This window comes from Penicillium roqueforti, assembly GCF_015533775.1.
Source record: "Penicillium roqueforti strain LCP96 04111 chromosome Unknown scaffold_25, whole genome shotgun sequence".
In the NCBI taxonomy this organism is placed as follows: domain Eukaryota; kingdom Fungi; phylum Ascomycota; class Eurotiomycetes; order Eurotiales; family Aspergillaceae; genus Penicillium; species Penicillium roqueforti.
This window is the reverse complement of record NW_024067589.1, coordinates 156,678-178,084: the sequence shown is the minus strand read 5'-3', so window position 1 is coordinate 178,084 and position 21,407 is coordinate 156,678. Positions and strand designations below refer to the sequence as shown.

Genomic DNA, 21,407 nt, shown 5'->3' with positions numbered 1-21,407 from the left:
TTAAATCCGGTAGCTTTTACTCTATGGGGCTCACTGATAGTTAAAATTTCGGTGGCTTTCTCTTCTTAGCCCACTTTCTTCTTCATATTCACTGCCGGTCTTCAGTTGTTTTCCTACAATGGAATCACTCTTTCAATATCGACGTATCAGACAATCTGTTCGCGACCAACTAGCGGAAATCAAAGAAAAGTGCACCTGCGAGAACTATACACCCGGGTCACCACACAGCTCGAGGTAAGTGATAGCTCGGCGAAGCTTTGCAAATCTATCTGTCAACCTATGCTCATACTCCATTATCCAGCTGTCAGTCATGCAACGTTGGGTTTTCTTTTCCGCCGAACCAATCCTCGCTTCAAGCAAAACCTCCTACCGATTCCATCATCATTGTGGACTGGGATAGTCACGATGATCCTTTGAACCCTGCAAGCCAGAGCGTGTCGCAGAAGCTGGTTATGACCCTTCTGGTCTCGTTACTTGCTTTTTCTGTAACTGCCACATCTGCGATTGATGCTTCCGGCGTCCCACAATACAGTGAATACTTCAACGTATCCGAAGTAGTCGGGTCTCTTGCAACAGGTAAGTACAGACCTTTGAAATGATTATCCCTTTTGCACAAGTTGACCGTTCCAACAGCCTTATTTCTGGTCGGTTTCGGGGCCGGCTCTCTCCTGTCAGGCCCATTCTCCGAGACATTTGGCCGGAATGCCGTCTACCTGATAACAATGCTCCTTTTTCTGATTTTTATCATGGCTGCGGCACTCGCTCCAAATCTCCAGGGCCACCTGATCTTTCGTTTTCTTGCCGGCTTCTTTGGCTCTACTCCACTCAGCTGTGCTGGTGGCACGGTGGCGGATTTGTGGAATCCAGTACAAAAGACGTACGCTTTTCCAGCCTATGCTATTCCATCATTTGTGGGACCTATGGCTGGTCAGATCATAGGCAGTTATATTCCTACTACTTTGGGATGGCGTTGGCTTGAGTGGATTATGCTTATCATGGGAGGTGCGATTCTTCTTATTGTTATTGTGTTCCAGCCAGAAACATACGGGCCTCTTCTTCTGTACTGGAAAGCAAAGATTCTCCGCGAAGAAACTGGGGACGAGAGATACAAAGCTCCGATGGAGATGAAAAACCAGGCTTTGGGCCCGCGACTGTTGGCCTCGGTATACCGGCCATTTGCGTTGGTTTACTCTGAGTTGATTATCATCCTGATGTCGCTGTATCTTACTGTTGTCTATATTGTCCTCTTCACCTTTTTGGAGGGATATACATACGTTTTTAGTCATCCGTATGGGCTTTCACAGCAGATGACTAGTATACTCTGGGTGGGGATGCTATGTGGTATTCTTCTCACTAGCTTCCTGGTTCCGGTGGTTTACTCCTGGACTGCCAAAGAGTACAAGAGAACTTCTACTATTGCTCCTGAAGAGCGACTGTGGTATGCAATGCTGGGTGGTGCACCAGCGGTGCCAATAAGTTTGTTCTGGATGGGTTGGACCTGCTATGTAAGTGCCCTTGATTTGTTCATCATTGTCACAGTCACTGACTTTCGCGCTTTCTCCGTTTAGCCGTCCATATCGATTTGGTCTCCTCTCATTTCCTCCGTCTTATTCGGGTACGGAATCACGACTATTTTCCTTTCCACATACATGTATATCATAGATTCCTATGGTGTATACTCAGCATCTGCATTGGGGTTCCTTGTTTTTACTAGATATGTCGTCGCAGGCGGTATGACAGTTGCTGGTGGGCCTATTTACCGTTCTATCGGTGCGCATTACACATTGACCATTTTGGGGGCCATCAGTACAGCCATGGCCACAATTCCGTACTTGCTTTATGTGTACGGGCCGAGAATTCGCAAATACAGCAAATTTGCTGTCAACACCGGTGCGGAATGATGCTTGAAACTCGGCAAATCCCATGCGAAGAGCTTTGCTGCAAAATTTTATGCGTTCAGCAAAAGACTGTTAATTAGATACTGAATTAGAATTTAGAGCTCCTAATAGAATCAATCAATCAATCAATCAAAGTTCAATTAACCTGTTGCAGTCTAACTAGCTGCGTATGACTATGTAGGCGCTTCTCTACTGAAGCAAGAACTCGAAGCCCAACGCCGAGCCAGTATTATCCCTAGAGAGTCATGGCTTAATAAAACCTATAAAAGCCTCCTGTATCTAGGAGGAAAATTCCTTCTATCTCTGCTATCCTACTTCTTCTTCCCCCTCCTTCCCTCCCTTCTTACTACTATTCCCGCTCTCCCCTGCCCTAGTAGTAGTAGTAGTAGTAGTAGTAGTAGTAGTAGTAGTATTCTAGCCTATTAATTGGCTTATTCGTTAACTTTTACTAGGTCTCTTATCTCCTAGCCTCGTTCCTTATTATTAGCTAATATCTATTATCTTCTATACCTTATTCCCTAAACTCTTAGCCTATTAGTTCCTCCTCATTATCCTTCTTAGTATCTATTTACTAGAACTATTAAAGGAGACCTATTTGGTGTCTAAAGTTAGCTCTATAGTAGGTAGCCTATAGGTTTATTATCATCTCCAATAGAAACTGTTGGTACAAGAACTGAGACATCGATGTGCTGATTTTGCGCCACTATTCCCAAAATCTGATGAACGCTTTGTCCCCGAGTTCTGGCGGGCGGACCCGTGCGGCATCTAAATATCCGCTGACCCCACTTTCCACTAGGCCAAATCCTTCAGTGTAACGGATAAAGATAAAGGTCCGTACAAGAGGGAAACACATGTAAGCCTGCACAGGCTCGGGAAGGAACATCTATGTCATCGCACATCTGTTTCGATGTCGATCCGTGAGGGGTTCATCACATGAGCATAGGCCGATAGATTTCCTTATAGTTTGAGACCCCCCGGTGGCCCCTCGAGACTGGCAAGAATTAGTCTTGGCACACTATCAATACATTGTGTTCCCTCCACAAAGCCCTTTTTATCTTATCCGGTTGACAGGCCTTACACCTGCATAACGTTTATCTTTACATTCAGATCCCAGCATTGTTAACAATACCTTTCTTTTCCAATCAGATCAGATGGAGGTACAGTACCGGAATCTCTTAGCAAGCATAGACTCCGGCCAGATACTATGTACTTATGGTAGAATAGACCGCAATACCTACAGCTGAAGATGATCATAACGTCAGAATTGTTATTGGAGCCACCGAATACTCCGTGGATGTAACAAAAATGCCTTATTTTGCATCATTCTTAAGGTTTCGACGATCTTCTGGTCAAGAGGTGGCCCAATTGCCAACGCATGACGAAATACCCTTCTTCGATATAATTAACGAGGGCGTGAAGAACGGATTCCGCCAATTCTTTCGCCGCATGCCAACACAGATCAACGACTATCGCATTCTCTGTGAAACTCTCGAATTTCTCTGCATTGATATCCTCTCAGGTCGCAATATGCGTGATATCATTCACGATTTCAGAAGGGGCAAGAGTGATTGGGATCCAAGGGAGAGAATTGATACCGGAGGATTGAGAAGTTTGGCACGAGACTCGGCTTTTCGGCTTCTATACCAGTTTCTCCTAGGTAAATTCGAGTCGGAAATCAAGGACAGCAACATGGCATACAACGCAACCTTGTTCGTCGTCTCCCATCGAAGAATTTTCAAATACAAAACTCGGAAAATGGTCCGAGATGGGTTTGAGGAACGGTTTCAAGTATCAGGGAAGCAGCTACAAGGACTCAATAAGTGGGCAATCGACCCATCTTCTCCTGGAGGCATAGAAGAGGAGGATATGTCTACCGAGCCAGAGGATACGGTTTTCGATTCGGATTGGTCATGCTGAAGTTACAGTAGGATACTGGACCAAAGGGTAAAATGAGTGTAATTCTAAAAAGGAGTGTTCTCCGAGGTCTATCTTGGTGTGTGTTTACAACAGCTTACCCTATAAAGATTCACCCACCCACTTTTCTAGTGCCGTATAGATCTGCTAATATTTCCCTAATTAGTCTTAGTCCCTAGTATTGAGCTTGTATTTTGTATTATATAGAGTCCCTCTAATTCCTCTCTTCTATATTGTATAACCCTTGAATTTGTCAATTTATAATATGCCAGATGAATGCTAGGCAGTTAGTGATGCTCGGGGACCCTACTATATATTAAATTTAGGGTCGAGAGCACCATTGCTCGGATATTAAACTACTTTGAATCTGTAAATATACCGAATTATATACCATGCTACTTATGCGCCCAGGAAAACGAAGTGGAGGTGGGTGAATCTTTATAGGGTAGACTGTTGTACAAAATCGCGACAAGTGGCTGCTGACTACTAATACAACACTGGAAGTAAGGAACGTACGGAAGTGCGTCATTTCTGGTCGACACAAAACGATGCCTCATCTTATGTAGACCTTTTTGTATGGATCCGACGGACCTACAGGTCACCTTACAACAAACTTCTCTTATTACTCTTCCAGAATAGAATACTGAAGGCAGCATGAATGACCTGGAAACAGCGGTCTAGATAATGCAAGTAAGCTACATGGATAAATCAGGGCAATACTATCTCGTGTACCGGAAGGGTACATATGCGAGCAGCACAGGATAAGTCTGCATGAAGTGGGTGTATACAACTTCGACAAAAATATGAAATAAAAACAGGTAATTAAAAGAAGAAATCTCGAGAAAATAGATCCGCCGACCAAAAGTGAGGAATTAGAAGGCGTCTTTAGATGCACGTTGACCTTGAAAGCACGTTGATTATATAATCTCCCGTGATCAAGTCAAGCTCAAAAGCGGCAAGAGGTGAGTACTAAAATGGAAAGGGGAAGGCAGACCTATCCACCCCGTTATTTTTACGATGCGGGGGACAGCTAGCCGTCTCAATAACACCACATTCTCCCACTGGAAACTATCAATGGACTGAACTAGGCACTACCTCACTCAGGTTCGCTAAGAGACATCTCAATCCCAATCGCACCCAAGACAAACCGCCATCATGACCTATTCAGCGCCCCCATCCAACCCCGCAACCTCCGCGAAATCCAATGTGAAGAATATCTCCAACCCGCGCCGCCTCCTAATCCTGACACCAACATCTCAATCCCTCACAATAATCCCCCCACTCCTACACTCCCTAACTGGTGTGCCCGTCCTCGACCCGCCACAACAGCCAGCCCCTTCGCCAACCCTGACCCCAACCCCACCACAGCCAGCCTCAAGCTCAACACCCTCACCACCAACAAGCACTTTCGCTGGATACACAACCCACAGCCCTCTCCGCCTCGAAACAAAATACTACAGAACAGAAGTTCCCGTATGGGTCGACGAGATCCCACTCGCGATCCACGATACAGATGCACAAACTACTCCCACACCAACACCAACAGCCGAGCAATGGAAAACCGACTTCTTAAGCACAGAAGCTGAGATCGTGCGCGAAGCTGTCGGGGCTCTAGTTGTGTGCGCGCATACTCCTAGTGATGTGACACGTTTACCAGGCTCCAATGCAAACGCAGACCCCGCCGAGCGGTCCGACGTGCGCGCACTGCGTGACCTGATGCGTGGTGTTGGCGCTGTCAAGGAGCTCATTGATGAGGAGCGTGGCGGGCTCGGTGATGTGACTGGTGTGTTTGTGTTGATTGGGGGGAGGAAGGGTGCTGCGGGTGTGGGTGTGGGTCAGCAGAGATCCAAGGATGCCGATGCGGAGCTGGGGCTTGGCGTTGATGATGGGGATTTAGGTGGTGGAGAGGCGGCGCCATTTTCGGTTGGGTGGTGGGAAGATCAGCTTTTTGATATGGGATTGGTGGGGTGGGAGGTTGTTGAGTGGGATCCTAAGGAGAGTTTGGATGTTGAGACGAGGAATCAATATGGAGGTGAGTTCACTGAAGCAACCCACCCATTCGCGGTTGAGCAGTAGTATTGGAGGAAAAACTTTGCGCACCTGGAATATCGGAGCAGGAATGATATGCCTCACCTGCGAATGGGCTGTATGGCAAGTTTTTGGATTTTAGCTGACTTATGCTACTTCTAGAACGAGAGGGTATGCATCGTATCAAAGAGGTCCTTGAGACTCATGACTGGTCTATGGTTGGGGGTGACGATGGCTTTGACGAAGATAATGACCCTGCCATGGATTCCGATGATGATCTTCAAGACCAACTATTAGGTCTGGGTAGCTCTCGTGGGTTTGGTGATGAGGTTCATGAATTAGAGCGCGAAATGTTCGGTTTACGCATGGCGATCGAGCGTGGGGGTGGTGATGGTGATGAGAGAGATGATTCTGACAATGATGATGGCGAAGATGAGTTTGATGTTGAGAGCATGGAGACATTGATGATGCGCATGCAGGCAATCAAGGGTATGATTCTATGTTGATTTCTCAGGCTCGCTATAGTTGACATTGCGGTGTACTGACTTGGCTTAGATATGAGCTCCGAGCTGCCGGAGAGCGAACGGAAACGATTTGCTGCGAAGGCCGTGAAAGATATTATGCGCGAGCTCTGAGATTACTTGTTAGTATACATAGATTCTAATCTGAATATTGAATGATCATATTTCATTTTAGCATGTTATGTAGACCATTCACATTTTCCACCTTCCCACGGCCTATATTCTGTTTTGTAACTAATTCTTCCTACCATACTAGCGACAACACCAATAACTAGGGAAATATCTAAAATGACTTTCAAAATGACCAAAAAAAAAAAAAAAAAAACATGACGATAGATATAGATCCCGCACTGCCACAAACTGAGCCACACCGCCCCAAATGTGGAGACCTCTATGCACTTCTGTGACGTCAGAATATTCCAAGGCACGAAGCCAACTTGACAACGAGCTATGTACCGTGCATGGATCACCCTGGTTAGCTTATTGCTTGAATGAATCTTGGCCTCACTACATGATCTTCCCCATTCTCCACATGTTGGGTACTCGAAAGCGCCGCGTCGTCATGTCTTGAGTCTCCTACACGACATACCCCTTATTCAATTCCTAGTCTACGACATATTCTCTCTCATTACATGCGACCTGAACATACACAATAACCAATTGGACGGACAAAACGATCTCTTGTTTTCAATATGCATTTTCCGGCACGGAGTTGCGCCCCTATCCTGTCGGCGACGACGGGGAGGATATCACAACGTGGTGCTCAGTACGCCTCGTTGGGGAAGATTGGCTCGGCTGGGATGAATGAATGGTCTGGTAACGGCTCTTCTGTTTTTTCTAGACATATCCGTTCATTCTCAGGGAGTTGTCTCACCAGGGATATTGGTCTCGGGGCTTCTGGCGCATCACCGGTAACGAAGCTGAGATGTGCTGGGCCGGCTGCAGTTCCAGGAGATTGCCTTGCCTGGATTCAGACCAGAAAATTCCGCACTGAAACTCATAGACAAGCCTCAGGCGATAAGCAGACGACTGAAGAGCTTTGGGAGAAATTCCAAGTTAAAGAGGGCAATCAACAAGCTCAGCCTCGGCGGACAGTTCTTAGGGAGGATGGCGGAAATGGAAAGTCACTGATGGAAGGAGAGACCTGGCCTGAAAGGTTGACCAAAGGTAAGAAGGGTGGTATTATGATTGATTCGAGTGACAATGCTGACTTTTGGAGATAGGCAAAATATTGACGACCCCTTCGCGGCTTTTCAAATTGATCATTCCTTTAACCACCGTCGGCAACGACGGCCATGATAAAGGTATGTCGGTCTTCAACATTATCCCGTCACTTGGCCATCATGCTAACAGTACAATCAGAAGTCGAGCCCATAGCTATCCTAATCCACCCTCAACAGCCGCTATCATACTTAGAAAGCTTGATTCAGTCAGAGCTACCTCCAATCAAAGGCAACACCGACAAGCTCCGCCCACCAGCCGTATCCTTCATCGCAATCCAGCACGACGACAACGCTATCAAACCCAAAAAGCGGATTGAGAACGAGATCGACCTAGACGCAAACCAAAAAAAAGAAATAGGCTTCATCCCCGGCAATGACGGCCTTGGCGGTAGCAAACCCCTGAACGGCCGATCATCCACCCAGTACCGCCGGTCCCGGGAAGAAGACGTCGAGACCTACAGCTATCCACGCAAAACAAACGGCAAACCTGAGCGCTTCGTGCGCTGGTCACAGGCCACAGAGATTGGCGACTTCATCCGGGATGCTGCGCACGCGGGCGAGTTCATCGTGACGATTGAAGACGCGCCGTCCGGCCTAAGTCAGATCCGCGTCACGGTGCCGTCGTTCAACGAGCGCACATATTACCTGCGCATGCGGCTGCGCAAGCTCTCACGGCGCATTCAAACCATGGCGGATGTGAAGGAGAAGTGTGATGCGCTGGCACATCGGGGTGCGCAGCGGGTTGCGATGAGCGGATTTGGAATTCTTGCCGTTTGGTGGTTTACGGTCTATAGGTTGACATTCGAGACTGATCTTGGGTGGGATACTATGGAGCCTGTTACTTACTTGGTCAGTTTGTCTACGTTGATGGGGGGTTATTTGTGGTTTTTGTATCACAATCGGGAGATTTCTTACAAGTCTGCCCTGGAATTTACCATCAGTGCGAGGCAGAAGAAACTTTATTTGTTGCATCATGTTGATTTGCAACTTTGGGAGTCATTGGTTGATGAGGGGAACTCGCTTCGTGGGGAGATTAAGAATATCGCGGCTGAGTATGATGCTGAGTGGGATGAGCGGGCTGATGAGCAGCAGGATCAGCGTGTAACGGAAGTCTTGAAGTCAGACCGTCGGCAGAAACATGAGAAGAAGAAAAGCGAGGATGATAAGAAGAGTGAGGATGACGATTGATTATTTTGATCTGTTCATTCTCCCTAAGTGTATGTATTGCATTCCATTCCATTTCTGGTCATCCGATGGTCTCCAAGTTTCATACTTCAATTATACAAAATAGACATTAAACAGCATGCATATGAAGCGAAAAACAAGAACAATTTCTTCCAGAAACACTCAATCCCAACTATCACAGCGTTCCATTCCGCACAGGATCGTAGTACTTCTTCGGCTCTTCCTGCCTCGTACGTCTGTCTATATATCAACATCCATCAGCATCGCCTTCACCAATTAAGCATCCAAAAAGGAAAAGAAAGATACACAATACATACCAGATTCCGAACCCGCAGATCCCCCAACCTCCCCCTTCCTCCTATTCCGATTATTCCTCACATCACGCGACCGAAAAACACTATACAACAACCAGCCAGCAACCCAGTTCGGGCCGTATTCGCCATTCGTCGCCCCGCGCTCGAATAGGCCGCGCACGAGCGGCGGCGCATTGTGACAGATCTCGAGGATTGCCCAGCGCTGGCAGTCCGGGCGGATGTGGTGCCAGAAAAAGGGGGGACGGGTTGCTGGGTCGGCGCGCACGTTGTCAAGGAGGTTGGAGGTGTCGAGGTTCATGCGGTTGTAGACAATGATTGCTTCGTCCTAGATAATATTCGTTAGGGGGTACTTGAAATGTATGGTGTGTGTGGGTGATATATGACCATTGGAGAGGGAGGAGGGAAGAAGTGCTGAAGGTCCGGCTGGTATACTTACTCGCATGGCACGGTAGTATTGCTCATGGTGCGGATCTTGCGGGTTTAGACCCAATGCGAGCATGAATTCTTCTTTCGATACTCGAGGTCCGACGGGCATTGTGATTGGATTCCTCGGTTGGGTATTGAATGGGGTGTTGGTATATAGTAGAGCCGAGCTTGATCGAGATCCAAGAAAGAAATCAAAGATCAATGTGAATATGAACTGGAGAAGCCAACTCACAGCCCGCGCCAAAGCCAGGCTTTATATATCTGTCCGCTTCCAATTCTAAAACAGATCCTAACGGCGCGGAAACCCATCTAACGGCCGTTGACTGCAAATTGCACGGCGCCGAGGCCGCCGTGCCGATACAATCAGAGACGCCTATACCGGAATGAAGCAGAGCGAACGGACAGCACGAGACAAGAAACAGAAACAGACGCAATCAGACCAAGCGGGGAAATGGGGCAAAGGGCAAACCCGCAATCAGATCGATATAACACAAGCACAAGGATCCGGAGCAGAGGACAGGGATCTATGGGATATACTTCGAGGCTAAGCCACCTCTTACCTCGCAACAAATAAAGATGATTATTGTTTCTTTTGGCGTGCATGCATGACCGACAAAGGGAAGCGTAAAGATGGAGGGTACGAGTCCAGTGTTGCAGTTGAGGTATTTTCATTTGGCTATTCTGGGGCTTTCTGGTCTGTCTCAGCGCTTACAATTCTCTCTCCGGGATTAGACGCTAGTGTACTTCTTGCATGATTTGTGGAGTCGGGTGGTACATGTACAATGTACGTGTAGATGATCACTGCACACCCGTTGATATACAACCCCGGGCTACGTCAAACTGTGACCCGGGCTGCAGTGTTCGCTTTTAGTGGTTTAGCGTGTGCAGGGTAAGTAAACCGTTGGGGGCTGGTGGAATCTAGAAGATATGGTACGGCGCTGTGATACAGTCTTTCTCCGGGGGAAGTAGGCTGGGGGCATGAAGTTCCGATGTGGCAAACGAGAGCGTGCGTATTTTACAGAAGCGCGAAAAAGAGGAAAGCAAAAGAGAAAAAGGAGGTAGTATATATCCTCCTATTCCTGTTCTCTATCTCTCGCTCGCCCCCTCGAAAAGGACTCATCTCAGGCCAGGGTGACGAGTCGAATAAAGCGAGACAATCGCAAACAGAGTCATCGTGGACCCAGAACTTGGGGTCGAGGACTGAGCGCGAAGATAGCAGGCTAAGTGCGTTCTGGTATATCGAGGGCGACTTGCTGAGCTCAAGTCTGCTATCCGAGACAGACGGGTAGAATATATATGTATGCTTGCATGCATGAGAAAGGGGTGTGTTTTCGAGGTCAGCTTTTACGTTGTATATTACCCGGAGTACACAGTCGCGGATCTAGATCGAGATCTCCGTCCGACAAGAGGTACAACATAGGTATCCGGTAGGGAAAGAAACTTAGTATCCCTGTATTCTAATATCCCTGCCACGAACCTGTACGCATCCGCCATGAAGAAAATCGACACGGCTCTAGCTTAACGGAACCAAGTCTAGAAAGCCACATTCCCCACTGAGGTGTGGAGAACCGTTCATCCCAAGCTCGACATCGAGGTCCACTGGAACCCAACCCAGCAACAAGCGAAACATTCAAGCCATCCTTGCTAGCGGGGAATAGAGCCAAATAAGGCACCTGTGCCTACCCGACGGCTTGCAGGCATGCTGCAGAAAAGAAACTCGTTGGCTATGTCGTGTAACCTTCCAGGCCGGACACTAGGCCAGGATGCAATTGAGCTGATATTTGACCGACCGGAACCCAAATCGGTGCCGTTGCTTGCATCTGTGTCAGCTTTTTGACTTCAATGGTGAGCGCGTACTTGCTTCCCGTTGCGGGGAAGGCAGATCCGGGTGGAAGAGCTTGACTCGATTTCAATTTTCTCGTTTGTGATGGGTGCATATGCAATGGGAGGATAGTCAGTTGAATGGGACGAGCAACGTGGCAACAAGTATGGCCGATTGATGCTCGAATTTTGAATGATCGTGTGCCCTTATAACATAATAGGGTTGAAAATACCCTTGCGGCTGCTATACGTGCCAAAGGCTATTTTAGTAACTACCAAATGGTTTGGGCAAATAGATATATCATAAAAAGGAAAACGACACGTAATTCTTGACAGGGGCTCTTACCGTCCTATCTCCGGATCGATTGAACTTGTCCCCGTTGGCGCTGCGATTAAAGAACGGATGTCACATTGTGGACAAGACAAGGGCCAGCCAAGGCGGATCATTTGCGCACCACGATTTGAATGACACTGCATAATCCCGCTGCTGCATTTCATACTAGAATGGATTGTTGAGACAGCAAGGCCAACAATATATGAGGAGTGTCTGTATCTGACGCACTGAATCGGAACTCAAGATAGGAAGAGGATTCTTTAGGGGCACTTCATAGAACTCAATGGTTATAGCTAGCCAAATAGGCTAGATCTCAGCCTATGCAATATGTGAGTGTGTCATTGTCGCTGGCGTCGCACCATCTCCATACTGCAGATTCCCGGTACTCGTTCATCATTCACTATTGGGCACACAAGGCCGGATGCAAGCGCAAATACTGCAGGACTTGCTGTCAGTTAGAGTAGACAGTGGAGGGATATGTTGTTTTGAGCGCACTAAACTCGTAAAGTGCAGCATTCAGGAATTAGGGCTCGTAAAGCACGCACACACAGAGATCTAGACGTACCCTCCAATGCAATGACAGATCTAGCTGATCAACACAACCGACCAACCAAGCGGCGATCAAATAACTATATATCCAAGGTTAGATCGACCGTCCCACATCGACCGTCCCACATAGGCATAGTATAAAGTTCCAAAGTTGAGTCAAGCTTCCAAGGTTCCCTAGAGCATTCTTGGAAGTGGCTGACGGTCAAAAAGCTTTTCGGGGCGCCACTTCTCGGCTCGGATGCTTGAAAGTTATCTAATAATCAGGGCAAGTGTCGGGCAGTACTTAAGCTTACTCAAACCCAATATTCGGGTACTCTTGTTGATTACTTTAGCTACATTCTAAAGTCTAGACATGTTACAGGCTACTTCTTGCGTTACATGTACCTAATGCCTACTATACGATGACCCACGAAACAAAAAGCGCAGGTTAAAGGCAAGAAAACAGGGCCTGATAGAGGCACTCGGGTTTCCGTATGTCGCTATTGTTCAAGACCCCTCGGAATCGTCACGATTCTCGCGCCTGCACCTACGTGACAGATCAGGAACATCCGTTTGCACACCAGCGTCCGGACGGGAAAGGGAGATATGGTGGGGGACATTGTTATGTACGTGTCAAGAAAGCCAGAGAAGCCAGGATGGGAGAGAAGAGAAAGGGAGTGAAAAAGGGCAAAGGGGGAAATGAAAATGAAAAAGCCAGTTGCCATGCTCCATCCGTCGCTAAAAAGAAAAAGGGGAGGGAGGGATATCAACCAGTCCGCATGACAGCTTATTTAAGAAGAGGCTTCCTTGGTGGGCTCCTCAGTCTTCTTGGTCTCAGTGGCTTTGGCCTCCTCCTTAGGCTCTTCCTCGGGCTCTTCTGCCACCTTCTTCTTCTCTTCCTTGACCTCCTCCTCTTCCGGCTTCTCTTCTTCGTCCTTTACCTCCTCGCCGTAGTATCGGCGGAGGAGTTTCTCGACCTTTCGATATTCGACCTTGACTTCATCCAGAGTATTTTTGATGGCCTTGAGGCAAACCTCCGTGTCCGGCTCGTCAATGAGACCTGTCTCGTCCTTGTGGGCGCCGAAGTTTTGGATCTTCTCGCAGCCGTCCTTCACCTTGACAAGGCCCAGTGTGGCAGATGAGCCCTTAAGGAAGTGCCCGAGGGCAGAGAGTTCATCGAGGTTCTTGTCATCTCTGATGCTGGATGATTAGTAAAAGGACAATCTCCAAAATTTCACTAGCTAGGACATCACTCACATTTCCTTCTGAATTTTCTTGTAGGTGTTCTCAGCCTGGTCAAAGAAACCGTACACAATGCTCTTGCTGAAGTCGCGATCCTCCTCGTCATCGTCCATCTCAAGGATCTGTTCGAATGTGCTCTCGTCGAGTATCTCCTTATAATCGGAGAGCTTGGGAGGGCCCTGCTTGGCCTAGACTCGGATATCAGGCCGAGGAACCTTTGACCACGGGGTAGGAAGTACTTACCTGCTCGGCCTTTTTGGTATCGGCTGGTGCCATGGTTGTGTATGTGTGTGTGGAGGGGATGCTTTAAGGAGTAGGTGAGAGCAACCTCGTGTAATGCGGTGGTCCGGTGGATAATAATGAGGTTGATGTATCCGGTCTGATGTCTAGCCAATCCAGATGGAATACTAGGGGCTCTATTTGCAAATCCCAGTCAGCTCAGATTCCAAGTGATCCAGGTCTTGGATGGATAGAACGATGTGGCAAATCGATGAACGTGAGGTCTCGAATGTAAAGATCAATGATGATACAACAAGGACGTCAGAACCGTAAGATCTGCGCACAACGCATATGTCGTCTTACAAAGCCAGTAGATGTTACGGATTCAGGAACCAATGTGGTAAGCGAGCTGTTAATGGGGACAATGGTGAGCGGCTCCGGAGTCTATGGCCAAAGAGAAGAGGCTGGAACCGAAGCGAAATACAGCCACCAGATTGAGTGGGTAGTGAGAGGTGGGAAAAACCAAGACAACGGGAGTTGAGGGGGATAGAGGGGTAATGCGATACCACAACAAGCAGGGGCTGGAGGGGGGAAAGAATTAAAAGAACCAGGTGTGGATGTGGTATATTGGTAGAGGGAATAACCAGGGCCATTCAGCGCATATACTCGAACGGTGGTCCAGTCACAGCCTGGTAAGCCAGCACTAGCGCATCGCAAGTGCTGCAGCCCCAAAGCCAGTGTCTCCACTAGGGAATTGACAGGGAAAAAAGAAGATATTCAAAGAGAGAGGGGCAAAGAAGGAAGTGCATCCTACCTATGATATTTTTTTCTCGCTTCTGGAGATGATCAAGTGCCGAAAGTGCGACAATGGGACACAATAAACCGCAGAAAGAAAAGGAAAAAGGTCGAAACGGAATTAAAGACGCAGAGAAACAGAAAGGAGGATGTTGAAGCAGGCGAGGGGGAGGGGGAAGAGAGGAAATCGGAGGGGCGGAGAGACAGAAGGTGGGAGAGGAAGGAGGTGGGTAGGTCAACTCCAATCCGAAGGGCCCAATTCAAGGATATTGGGAATTTAGTGATTTAGAGAGGGGAAATATATCAGAGAAAATCGGCAAAAATTACTCAAAAATAAATAAATTGTCAGCTACTCATTTCAAATTCACTAGAATATTGTATCGCGAATATATAGATAAGTAATATTGGTATTATTTTACATTCCTCGCATCGTCTTGGCGTGGAACAACCCCAAACCCACGATTGCACTAGAACTAGTATGTTGTATTATTAGTTACGGGGTGCTAGCTATACAATAGTTTCTATAAATGCGATTTTATTCTTCTTCTGTAGCTGTAGCCGAAGTCATCCAAAAAAAAAAAAAACAATTCTAGACGTCCGACATAGACTAGTACATTCTTCTACTCCGTATGGAGCAGACTTTATTGCTTCTTGCGGCTAGACAGCACATTATCATCTTAGATTTTCAGCCACGATCTCTCGAGGAACTGTTATCTCTGGATCAAATTTCTCCGAGCTTGGTTCGTGAGCCCAGTGGAGTACAACCGTGGCATCAGCTCTTGAATTGATGGGTCCACTACGGAGTGGAAAGAAAATGCTCGGAATGAACGGGACAGCCCCTCGATGACCTGCTGGAAGTAGGTTTAGTGGAGACTGATAGGGTAAAAAAACACACCAAAAACACGACGCGTTTTCTGACCGCAAAAGACAGCTCCTATATATCTGGCAGCAGTGGCCATAGGACGACATCATCGGGCCGCCGATCCCAGCAGGGAACGTCATTTGCTCTTTCCCCATGCGAAGTACGGATGGCCACACGCGGAACCATTTAGGGAACTGCAAATAGCCATAGCCTTTTCCTTTTTGTCCTTGGGGTTCTTTGGAAGAATATCGGCAGAACTTTTCATGGCTCGGTTAGTACAGCTTGAAAAGAAAAACAAGAATAAACTTCTAGTGTCTGAGTCTGAGTAGACTTTTAGCCGCGAAGAAAAAAAAAAAAATTAGGGTAAGACGTAATAATTCAGGCTCGTACAGCAGGGAAGCACGATCGACTTGGGGCCAAGTGTGCAGATAGAACTTGATCCAGTTGGTCTGGACCCTCGAGGACCGTGTCTAATAACTCGGAACGCGCTCGTTTGGATTGTATGTTGCATGGATTTCTCATCTGACGTACTCGGTGATAGTGAGCTGAACGACCAATGTGTGAGCTCACGGCTCCACGGCTCCTTTTTCCCTCTCAGCGGGGAAGAAAGGGGGGTAATATTGTTGGGCTAAGTCAGATGCGAAGGATTATGCTGTCACCGATGACGATGGGAGTTTTGGTGTTTTCTTCCATTCCTCTTTTTTGGTCTGGCTTCACGGTTCGAATGTCATATGAAAAGACTGGAAAATAGGTTAGTGATATGTCAATTGAAATTGGACATGTCCACACTCGCGAACCGCAGCCATCTTTGCTTATATAGAAGAATGGGGGCATTTGCGCATCTCCTTTCCCCTGGATTTTGCGCGAAGTGGTTGGCTCTCCATCATAACCCACCAATGAGAAGATGCGACAGTAGCCATGACATCATAGGATGGGGCCGTAGTTCAGCTTCCCAGCCGCTGATGTCATTTTAGCGTAACGGCAAATTACGGCAATGACGTCAGTCACCTCATAATTACATCGAATTACTCACTTACATACAACGGACTGTTTACTCATTTACTCTCTACTTGTGTACCCTAATAATTCCATTGTGGTCTGTCATGCACAAATTCTAAAGGATTATATACTCATAATCCCTCAACGCCTGACAGACCTCAAAAGGCTGAAGATTTACAACATATGCAGGATAACATCATGGCTTCGCCTACGATGTCAGCCCGCATACGCCTATGACCAATGCATGGTAGAAGTACGGAGTACGGAGTAATGAGAAATGCCAATTTCGTCGATTTCGTCGATATGTGAATCAGTTTTTGGTAGATAATATCGGAGACAAGTGGACTATGAATTCAATGTACTTCTCTCTCTCAGGAACTATCAAATTAGCCGATCTCATCTCAAATCCTAGCTTTCAAATCAAACACCAATCCCTCCAATATCCCACCAAAAACAAGTCGAGTCCAAAATGGGCCAGAGTCCAGACTATGCATGTTTGCTGCATACAAGATAGCGTCCTATTGCAGTAGTCCGGATCAGCTAGTCTCTGTAACCCTGGCAGCCAAGAGCGCCTCTATGGGAAGTCATCCACTTAGCTGCCGACACATGCACTCGATTGTGAGCGAATCACATAAAAACTATTCTTCGGCAGAGAGCTTCTGAAGTTGTTTGCATAGCTATCATATTCAGGGTGAGAAGAAGAGAGACTGCATGGCTGACTTCTTAAAAGGGCGATTGCCTAGTAGCATGTAGCACCCGACTGAATATCAGAATTCTAGTGATACTGGTCTTTTTTAATCGATATTGCATAACCATCCCAATAAAACTCAACAGACAACAAAATAAAGATGCGCTATACCCCAGATCTCAAACGCCTTTTCTCCACAGCTTCGTCGAGGTCTTCCAGAATGCTTACGTAAGGAACCGTGACCTCGGTCCCTTTATTTTGTTGATCGCGAGCTTCCCAACCAAATCAACATTTCCAGTTCCTCCATTCTGGGTAACATCATCACCAATTGCCCTGCCCCCACGACCCCAAAGAGAAGCAATTCCGGTCAAAAATGGCATCAGTCAAAACTTCAAGCGCCCCGCGCTCCGGCTCTTCGGGTCTAACAAAAGCCTACCTCTTCACCTACAACACCGTCAACCTCCTCGCCTGGGGTAGCTGTGTCGTCTACACGGCATCCCTCCTCCCAGCCAATGTCTCGGCCAAAACTCTCCCGAAGGTCTTCGGTCAGACTTTCTCCCCACTACTGCTGGCCACCCAGTCCCTCGCCCTGTTGGAAGTGCTGCACAGCGTGGTAGGCCTCGTGCGCGCGCCGTTCATGACGACTGCCATGCAGGTTTCTAGTCGGCTGCTACTGGTTTGGGGAATTATGGCACAGTTCGGTGGGGATATCGTTGGTGCTGGGCGGACCACCCAGCTGGGTGATTATGCGTATCTCGGGTGTGTCTTTGCTTGGGGCATCACGGAGGTTATCCGTTATGGGTTCTTTGCTATTACCTTGTCTGGGAACTCGGTCCCGAGCTGGTGGACTTGGTTGCGGTAAGTCTTCTTTTTTCTTCTGTCGTGTTCCATGGGCTAATGAGTTTCGCATTTGACTAGGTACAACACCTTCTACATCTTCTACCCCATTGGTATCTCAAGCGAGTGCGCGCTTATATTCCAAGCCCTTGGACCTGCTGGCGAGCTCAGCCCGCTTTTCCGTTATCTTTTGATTGCGATTCTCGTGATCTACGTGCCTGGTATGTTCTTCTTACAGGGTCCATAGTATTGGTTACTGACTACCTACCAGGATCTTATGTTCTGTACACGCACATGATTGCCCAAAGACGCAAGATCATGCGCGGCAAGAAGAGAGCCGATTAGACAGCTCACCCGCAGCACATAAATATGCTTAAATTGGGTGGGAAACGAAAAGATGAATTGGATTTATAGCTAGCCTGATGCTCAAAAGAAATGCAAGGGTCTGTCGTATTTAGGACCCATCTAGGGTCCGGGGGCGTCTAACAGTGCGGACATGGTTCTTACCTCTGGTTCAATATTGCAGGAGTCAACTTGATCTAAGGGTATAGACATCATCCTTATTAACTAAAAATTATCAATATGCCTTTTTGGCTCAAGGCTTTTCCGCGTTCCTAAACTGCTAAAATTGAAATTGTTACCTAGACGATGCGGGCAGAGCGGTTGGAAAACATGCCTTCTCTAACTTCTTCAGAACTCCGTCAACGTCAACGGGCCCGGGATGTCTATTTGTGAGCTCAAAGAGATAGCCAGATGCTGGTCTTCCCGGGAGTAGCGAGAAATGGCATTATCAAAGTCCCCACGGCTGTAAAAGCGCTATATCAGGAGAGGTTTGAATGATGGATAGCGTAATGGACATGCGTCGCTAGGCACCGAGGAGGGTAATGGGCTTCCTAATGCGGGTGCTATGTATATTGCCTCCTCTAGTAGGCCTGCTGTAGGAGAAAAAGAGAGCAGTATATGGGTCACAACGACGACCACTCTAAGACTTGATAAGGCTAGATCAGGAGATATCGCCCGCACACGCTATTTGCGCTTCGTGAATGATGATTACATCAGCATCTACGAGCGTGTGGGGATTGACACACTAGTGGACCTCGCCTCTGCTTCAAACAAGGATATCGGCGTAATGTCTTGGTCGATTGTAGATTGATCCCCCAAGGTACTCCAGATTCAATCTGCTCATGAATCATGATTGAGAAAACAGGGTCCAAATCCCACAAGCGGTAGAAGGGCGAGACTCCAGCTTACTAGACAAAGGTAAATGTTTTTCAGTATTTAGCCACGGCTTTCCTACATTTTAAGCTTTGGGCCTTTGCTCAGATGATCTTGGAACAATGACGTCATTATGGGTCTGATCTGAAGTCAATCCCCGGATTTCCAACTTTCCAACGTTGCACTCTGGATTCAATGATGGCTTCACATCTTAACGCTAACTCTATTTAGACATGGTCTTCAATTAATTGGAGTGATTATTGTTAGAAAAGTAAATTTTCAATTACAGAGATAATAGGGATATGAAGACAAGCAAGAGCAAGCTTGTATTCACATTGCGCGCAAGACTAAAGATATTGATAATGGTAGTAAAGTATTCATTGGCATAAAGGTCATCTGAAACTATTGTACAGGTAGAGTTTTGTCTTTCTACCACCTGGGTACTAGCAAAAAAAGGTATCTCATTATCCCCACAGCAGTCCAATTGCATGAGCACCCGTTTAGTGCTTAGCGGCCTCTGTATATCATTAGCATTGATTCCATGTCGCAACCTTGTTTTGTTTTCAGTCTTACCCTTGTGGACATCAGCCTTAGTGTTGTGCGAGGCCTCGTCCTTCTTGTCGACAACGGCATCCTTTGCGGCGGTGGCTCGGCTGCCTAAGCTGGCATCAGAGTCCTTGGCGACATGCTTGTTGGTCTCCTTCGATGCCTCAGCACCACCGCCCTGGACGGTCTCAGCAACGTAGTTAACGGCGTTCTGATATCAGATATTAGCATTTGAAGACATGTTATCCAAAGACTGGGTGAGGCGAACCTTGGCGGTCTCCATAATGTTGATATTGAGGTTGTTTGATTGAGTTTGGATGTTTCAAATATTTGTTGGTTTGAAGGCTTGTGAAATTGTATGATAGAAGAAGAAGATGGTAGAAGCAGAAGAGGCTTCTTATAGTAAATGGCAGGTCGGTTGGTAGCAGGGCTCAGGTTCTGACGTCATTGAACAAGTAACCTTGGAAGAACCGAGCAACGAGTAACCAGCTTTGTGATGTAATGAAAGGGAGGATTACTTGTTCTTACATGTACGATGATGGAAAAAACTCTCCACTTACCAAGCTGTTCTATATTGTACAATAACAGGGTAATTCGGGTCGGGGTACATTGTAGGCTGCTTTCTTGAGGTTGTGGGGGAAATGACGCATTAAAAACATGAACTTTGCTATTTTGCCATCAAAAGCAAGTTCTCTACAATGTGACAAGTATCACGTTCACTATGTTGTAATTAGTCAATCCCCATGTTTGATGACCTCGGCTACATACAGCAGTATAACGGACATAGCGAGGGTGTTTCTACCATTAACTAGAGTATATGATACTATAGTCAAAGGTTACAGATCTTACGCCGTTAAGGTGAGCAATCGTATAAAATAAGACATATTAAATTGAGAAGACTATTGGAAGATACGTCAGAAGACCGCATAAAGCCGTCTATTCCTGTTGCTCATATGTAGAGATAATGAACGTATGCGTATGTTGTAGCATTGCTTGCGCGGTAAGATATAAACAAATTTTCTCGACACGAGCAGTCCTTGCTAGGCTCTCCCAATGAGAAGAAGGTGCCTCGCACCGACTGATATTAATTGCTTATCTTTGGGCTTTGCCAACATTCGGTAGCTCTCAGGTACATGAAGATGAACAGCGGTATAGCCGTAGAAACCTATGTGTACTATTCTAGTTGGTGACGCCTGAAACTAACTCAACCCAAGAGCGACGAGATAACGAAACAGCAATGTGAAATGCCGATGTAAGGATGTTGATTTCAAAATAAGAATGAAGAAGTTCAGGGTGAGTCGGCCGTTTATGCTGCATCTGTCCTTGACAAGGTCGAACTAGCAATCTGAATAATTAGCACGTTTGAGTAAGATTTCAATGTATATTTCGATGTCTTTCTTTTTCTACCTATTATAGCCAGGATGTTAAATCTCACTTTTATATTAGCATATATTTGTGGAATCAAGAAGGGACCTGCCTGTTACATTGCTTATTTGGATGTTTTGCTTGCTCATGAGTCTCTCAAATCTCTCTTTGTCCCATTCGTGGCCTTCGTTGCTTTGCCCCTACAAGTTTACACAGATGTGATGTGAGAAGGGCAAGGAATAGTTAGATAGTACAGTGGGGGTTTCCAGATCAGGAATGACTTAGCCGCTATAACTAGTTATGACATAAAAGTACTCCCAAGGCATAACTAGATAGCAACGCAGACACCTTTCCACTTCCATTCTCAGTAGTCACCCCATGCTGCTCCCTCTCTAGCACCCTACCACCCCCAATGACGACTCTGCTCTCACACCTGTTTTGCAGACA

General features: G+C 46.9%; 8 protein-coding genes across 8 annotated transcripts; 4 read left to right on the top strand and 4 right to left on the bottom strand.

Annotated features, from left to right (window-relative positions):
- Positions 1-118: 118 nt before the first annotated feature.
- On the top strand, positions 119-1,901 carry LCP9604111_7701 (MFS transporter; the record flags this gene model as incomplete). Its single annotated transcript, XM_039075763.1, has 4 exons — positions 119-234; positions 302-576; positions 634-1,505; positions 1,569-1,901. 4 exons carry the CDS (start codon positions 119-121, stop codon positions 1,899-1,901), a joined length of 1,596 nt encoding a protein of 531 aa, XP_038926316.1.
- A 3,066-nt stretch (positions 1,902-4,967) lies between these two features.
- LCP9604111_7700 (adaptin-binding domain-containing protein) lies at positions 4,968-6,475 on the top strand (the record flags this gene model as incomplete). The annotated part of the gene is made up of 3 exons (XM_039075762.1): positions 4,968-5,844; positions 6,003-6,329; positions 6,396-6,475. The coding sequence occupies 3 exons, from the start codon at positions 4,968-4,970 to the stop codon at positions 6,473-6,475; spliced, it is 1,284 nt and encodes a 427-aa protein (XP_038926315.1).
- A 578-nt stretch (positions 6,476-7,053) lies between these two features.
- Positions 7,054-8,772, top strand: LCP9604111_7699 (uncharacterized protein; the record flags this gene model as incomplete). Its single annotated transcript, XM_039075759.1, has 3 exons — positions 7,054-7,528; positions 7,585-7,665; positions 7,724-8,772. The coding sequence occupies 3 exons, from the start codon at positions 7,054-7,056 to the stop codon at positions 8,770-8,772; spliced, it is 1,605 nt and encodes a 534-aa protein (XP_038926314.1).
- Positions 8,773-8,944: 172 nt separating this feature from the next.
- On the bottom strand, positions 8,945-9,618 carry LCP9604111_7698 (uncharacterized protein; the record flags this gene model as incomplete). Its single annotated transcript, XM_039075758.1, has 3 exons — positions 8,945-9,009; positions 9,087-9,408; positions 9,520-9,618. The coding sequence occupies 3 exons, from the start codon at positions 9,616-9,618 to the stop codon at positions 8,945-8,947; spliced, it is 486 nt and encodes a 161-aa protein (XP_038926313.1).
- Positions 9,619-11,537: 1,919 nt separating this feature from the next.
- LCP9604111_7697 (uncharacterized protein) lies at positions 11,538-12,347 on the bottom strand (the record flags this gene model as incomplete). The annotated part of the gene is made up of 5 exons (XM_039075757.1): positions 11,538-11,574; positions 11,677-11,829; positions 12,078-12,100; positions 12,230-12,293; positions 12,340-12,347. The coding sequence occupies 5 exons, from the start codon at positions 12,345-12,347 to the stop codon at positions 11,538-11,540; spliced, it is 285 nt and encodes a 94-aa protein (XP_038926312.1).
- A 636-nt stretch (positions 12,348-12,983) lies between these two features.
- LCP9604111_7696 (Hpt domain-containing protein) lies at positions 12,984-13,710 on the bottom strand (the record flags this gene model as incomplete). The annotated part of the gene is made up of 3 exons (XM_039075756.1): positions 12,984-13,386; positions 13,450-13,622; positions 13,678-13,710. The coding sequence occupies 3 exons, from the start codon at positions 13,708-13,710 to the stop codon at positions 12,984-12,986; spliced, it is 609 nt and encodes a 202-aa protein (XP_038926311.1).
- Positions 13,711-17,370: 3,660 nt separating this feature from the next.
- Positions 17,371-18,179, top strand: LCP9604111_7695 (protein tyrosine phosphatase-like domain-containing protein; the record flags this gene model as incomplete). The annotated part of the gene is made up of 3 exons (XM_039075755.1): positions 17,371-17,855; positions 17,916-18,055; positions 18,106-18,179. The coding sequence occupies 3 exons, from the start codon at positions 17,371-17,373 to the stop codon at positions 18,177-18,179; spliced, it is 699 nt and encodes a 232-aa protein (XP_038926310.1).
- A 1,370-nt stretch (positions 18,180-19,549) lies between these two features.
- LCP9604111_7694 (uncharacterized protein) lies at positions 19,550-19,878 on the bottom strand (the record flags this gene model as incomplete). The annotated part of the gene is made up of 3 exons (XM_039075754.1): positions 19,550-19,566; positions 19,623-19,806; positions 19,864-19,878. 3 exons carry the CDS (start codon positions 19,876-19,878, stop codon positions 19,550-19,552), a joined length of 216 nt encoding a protein of 71 aa, XP_038926309.1.
- Between the last annotated feature and the right edge of the window lie 1,529 nt (positions 19,879-21,407).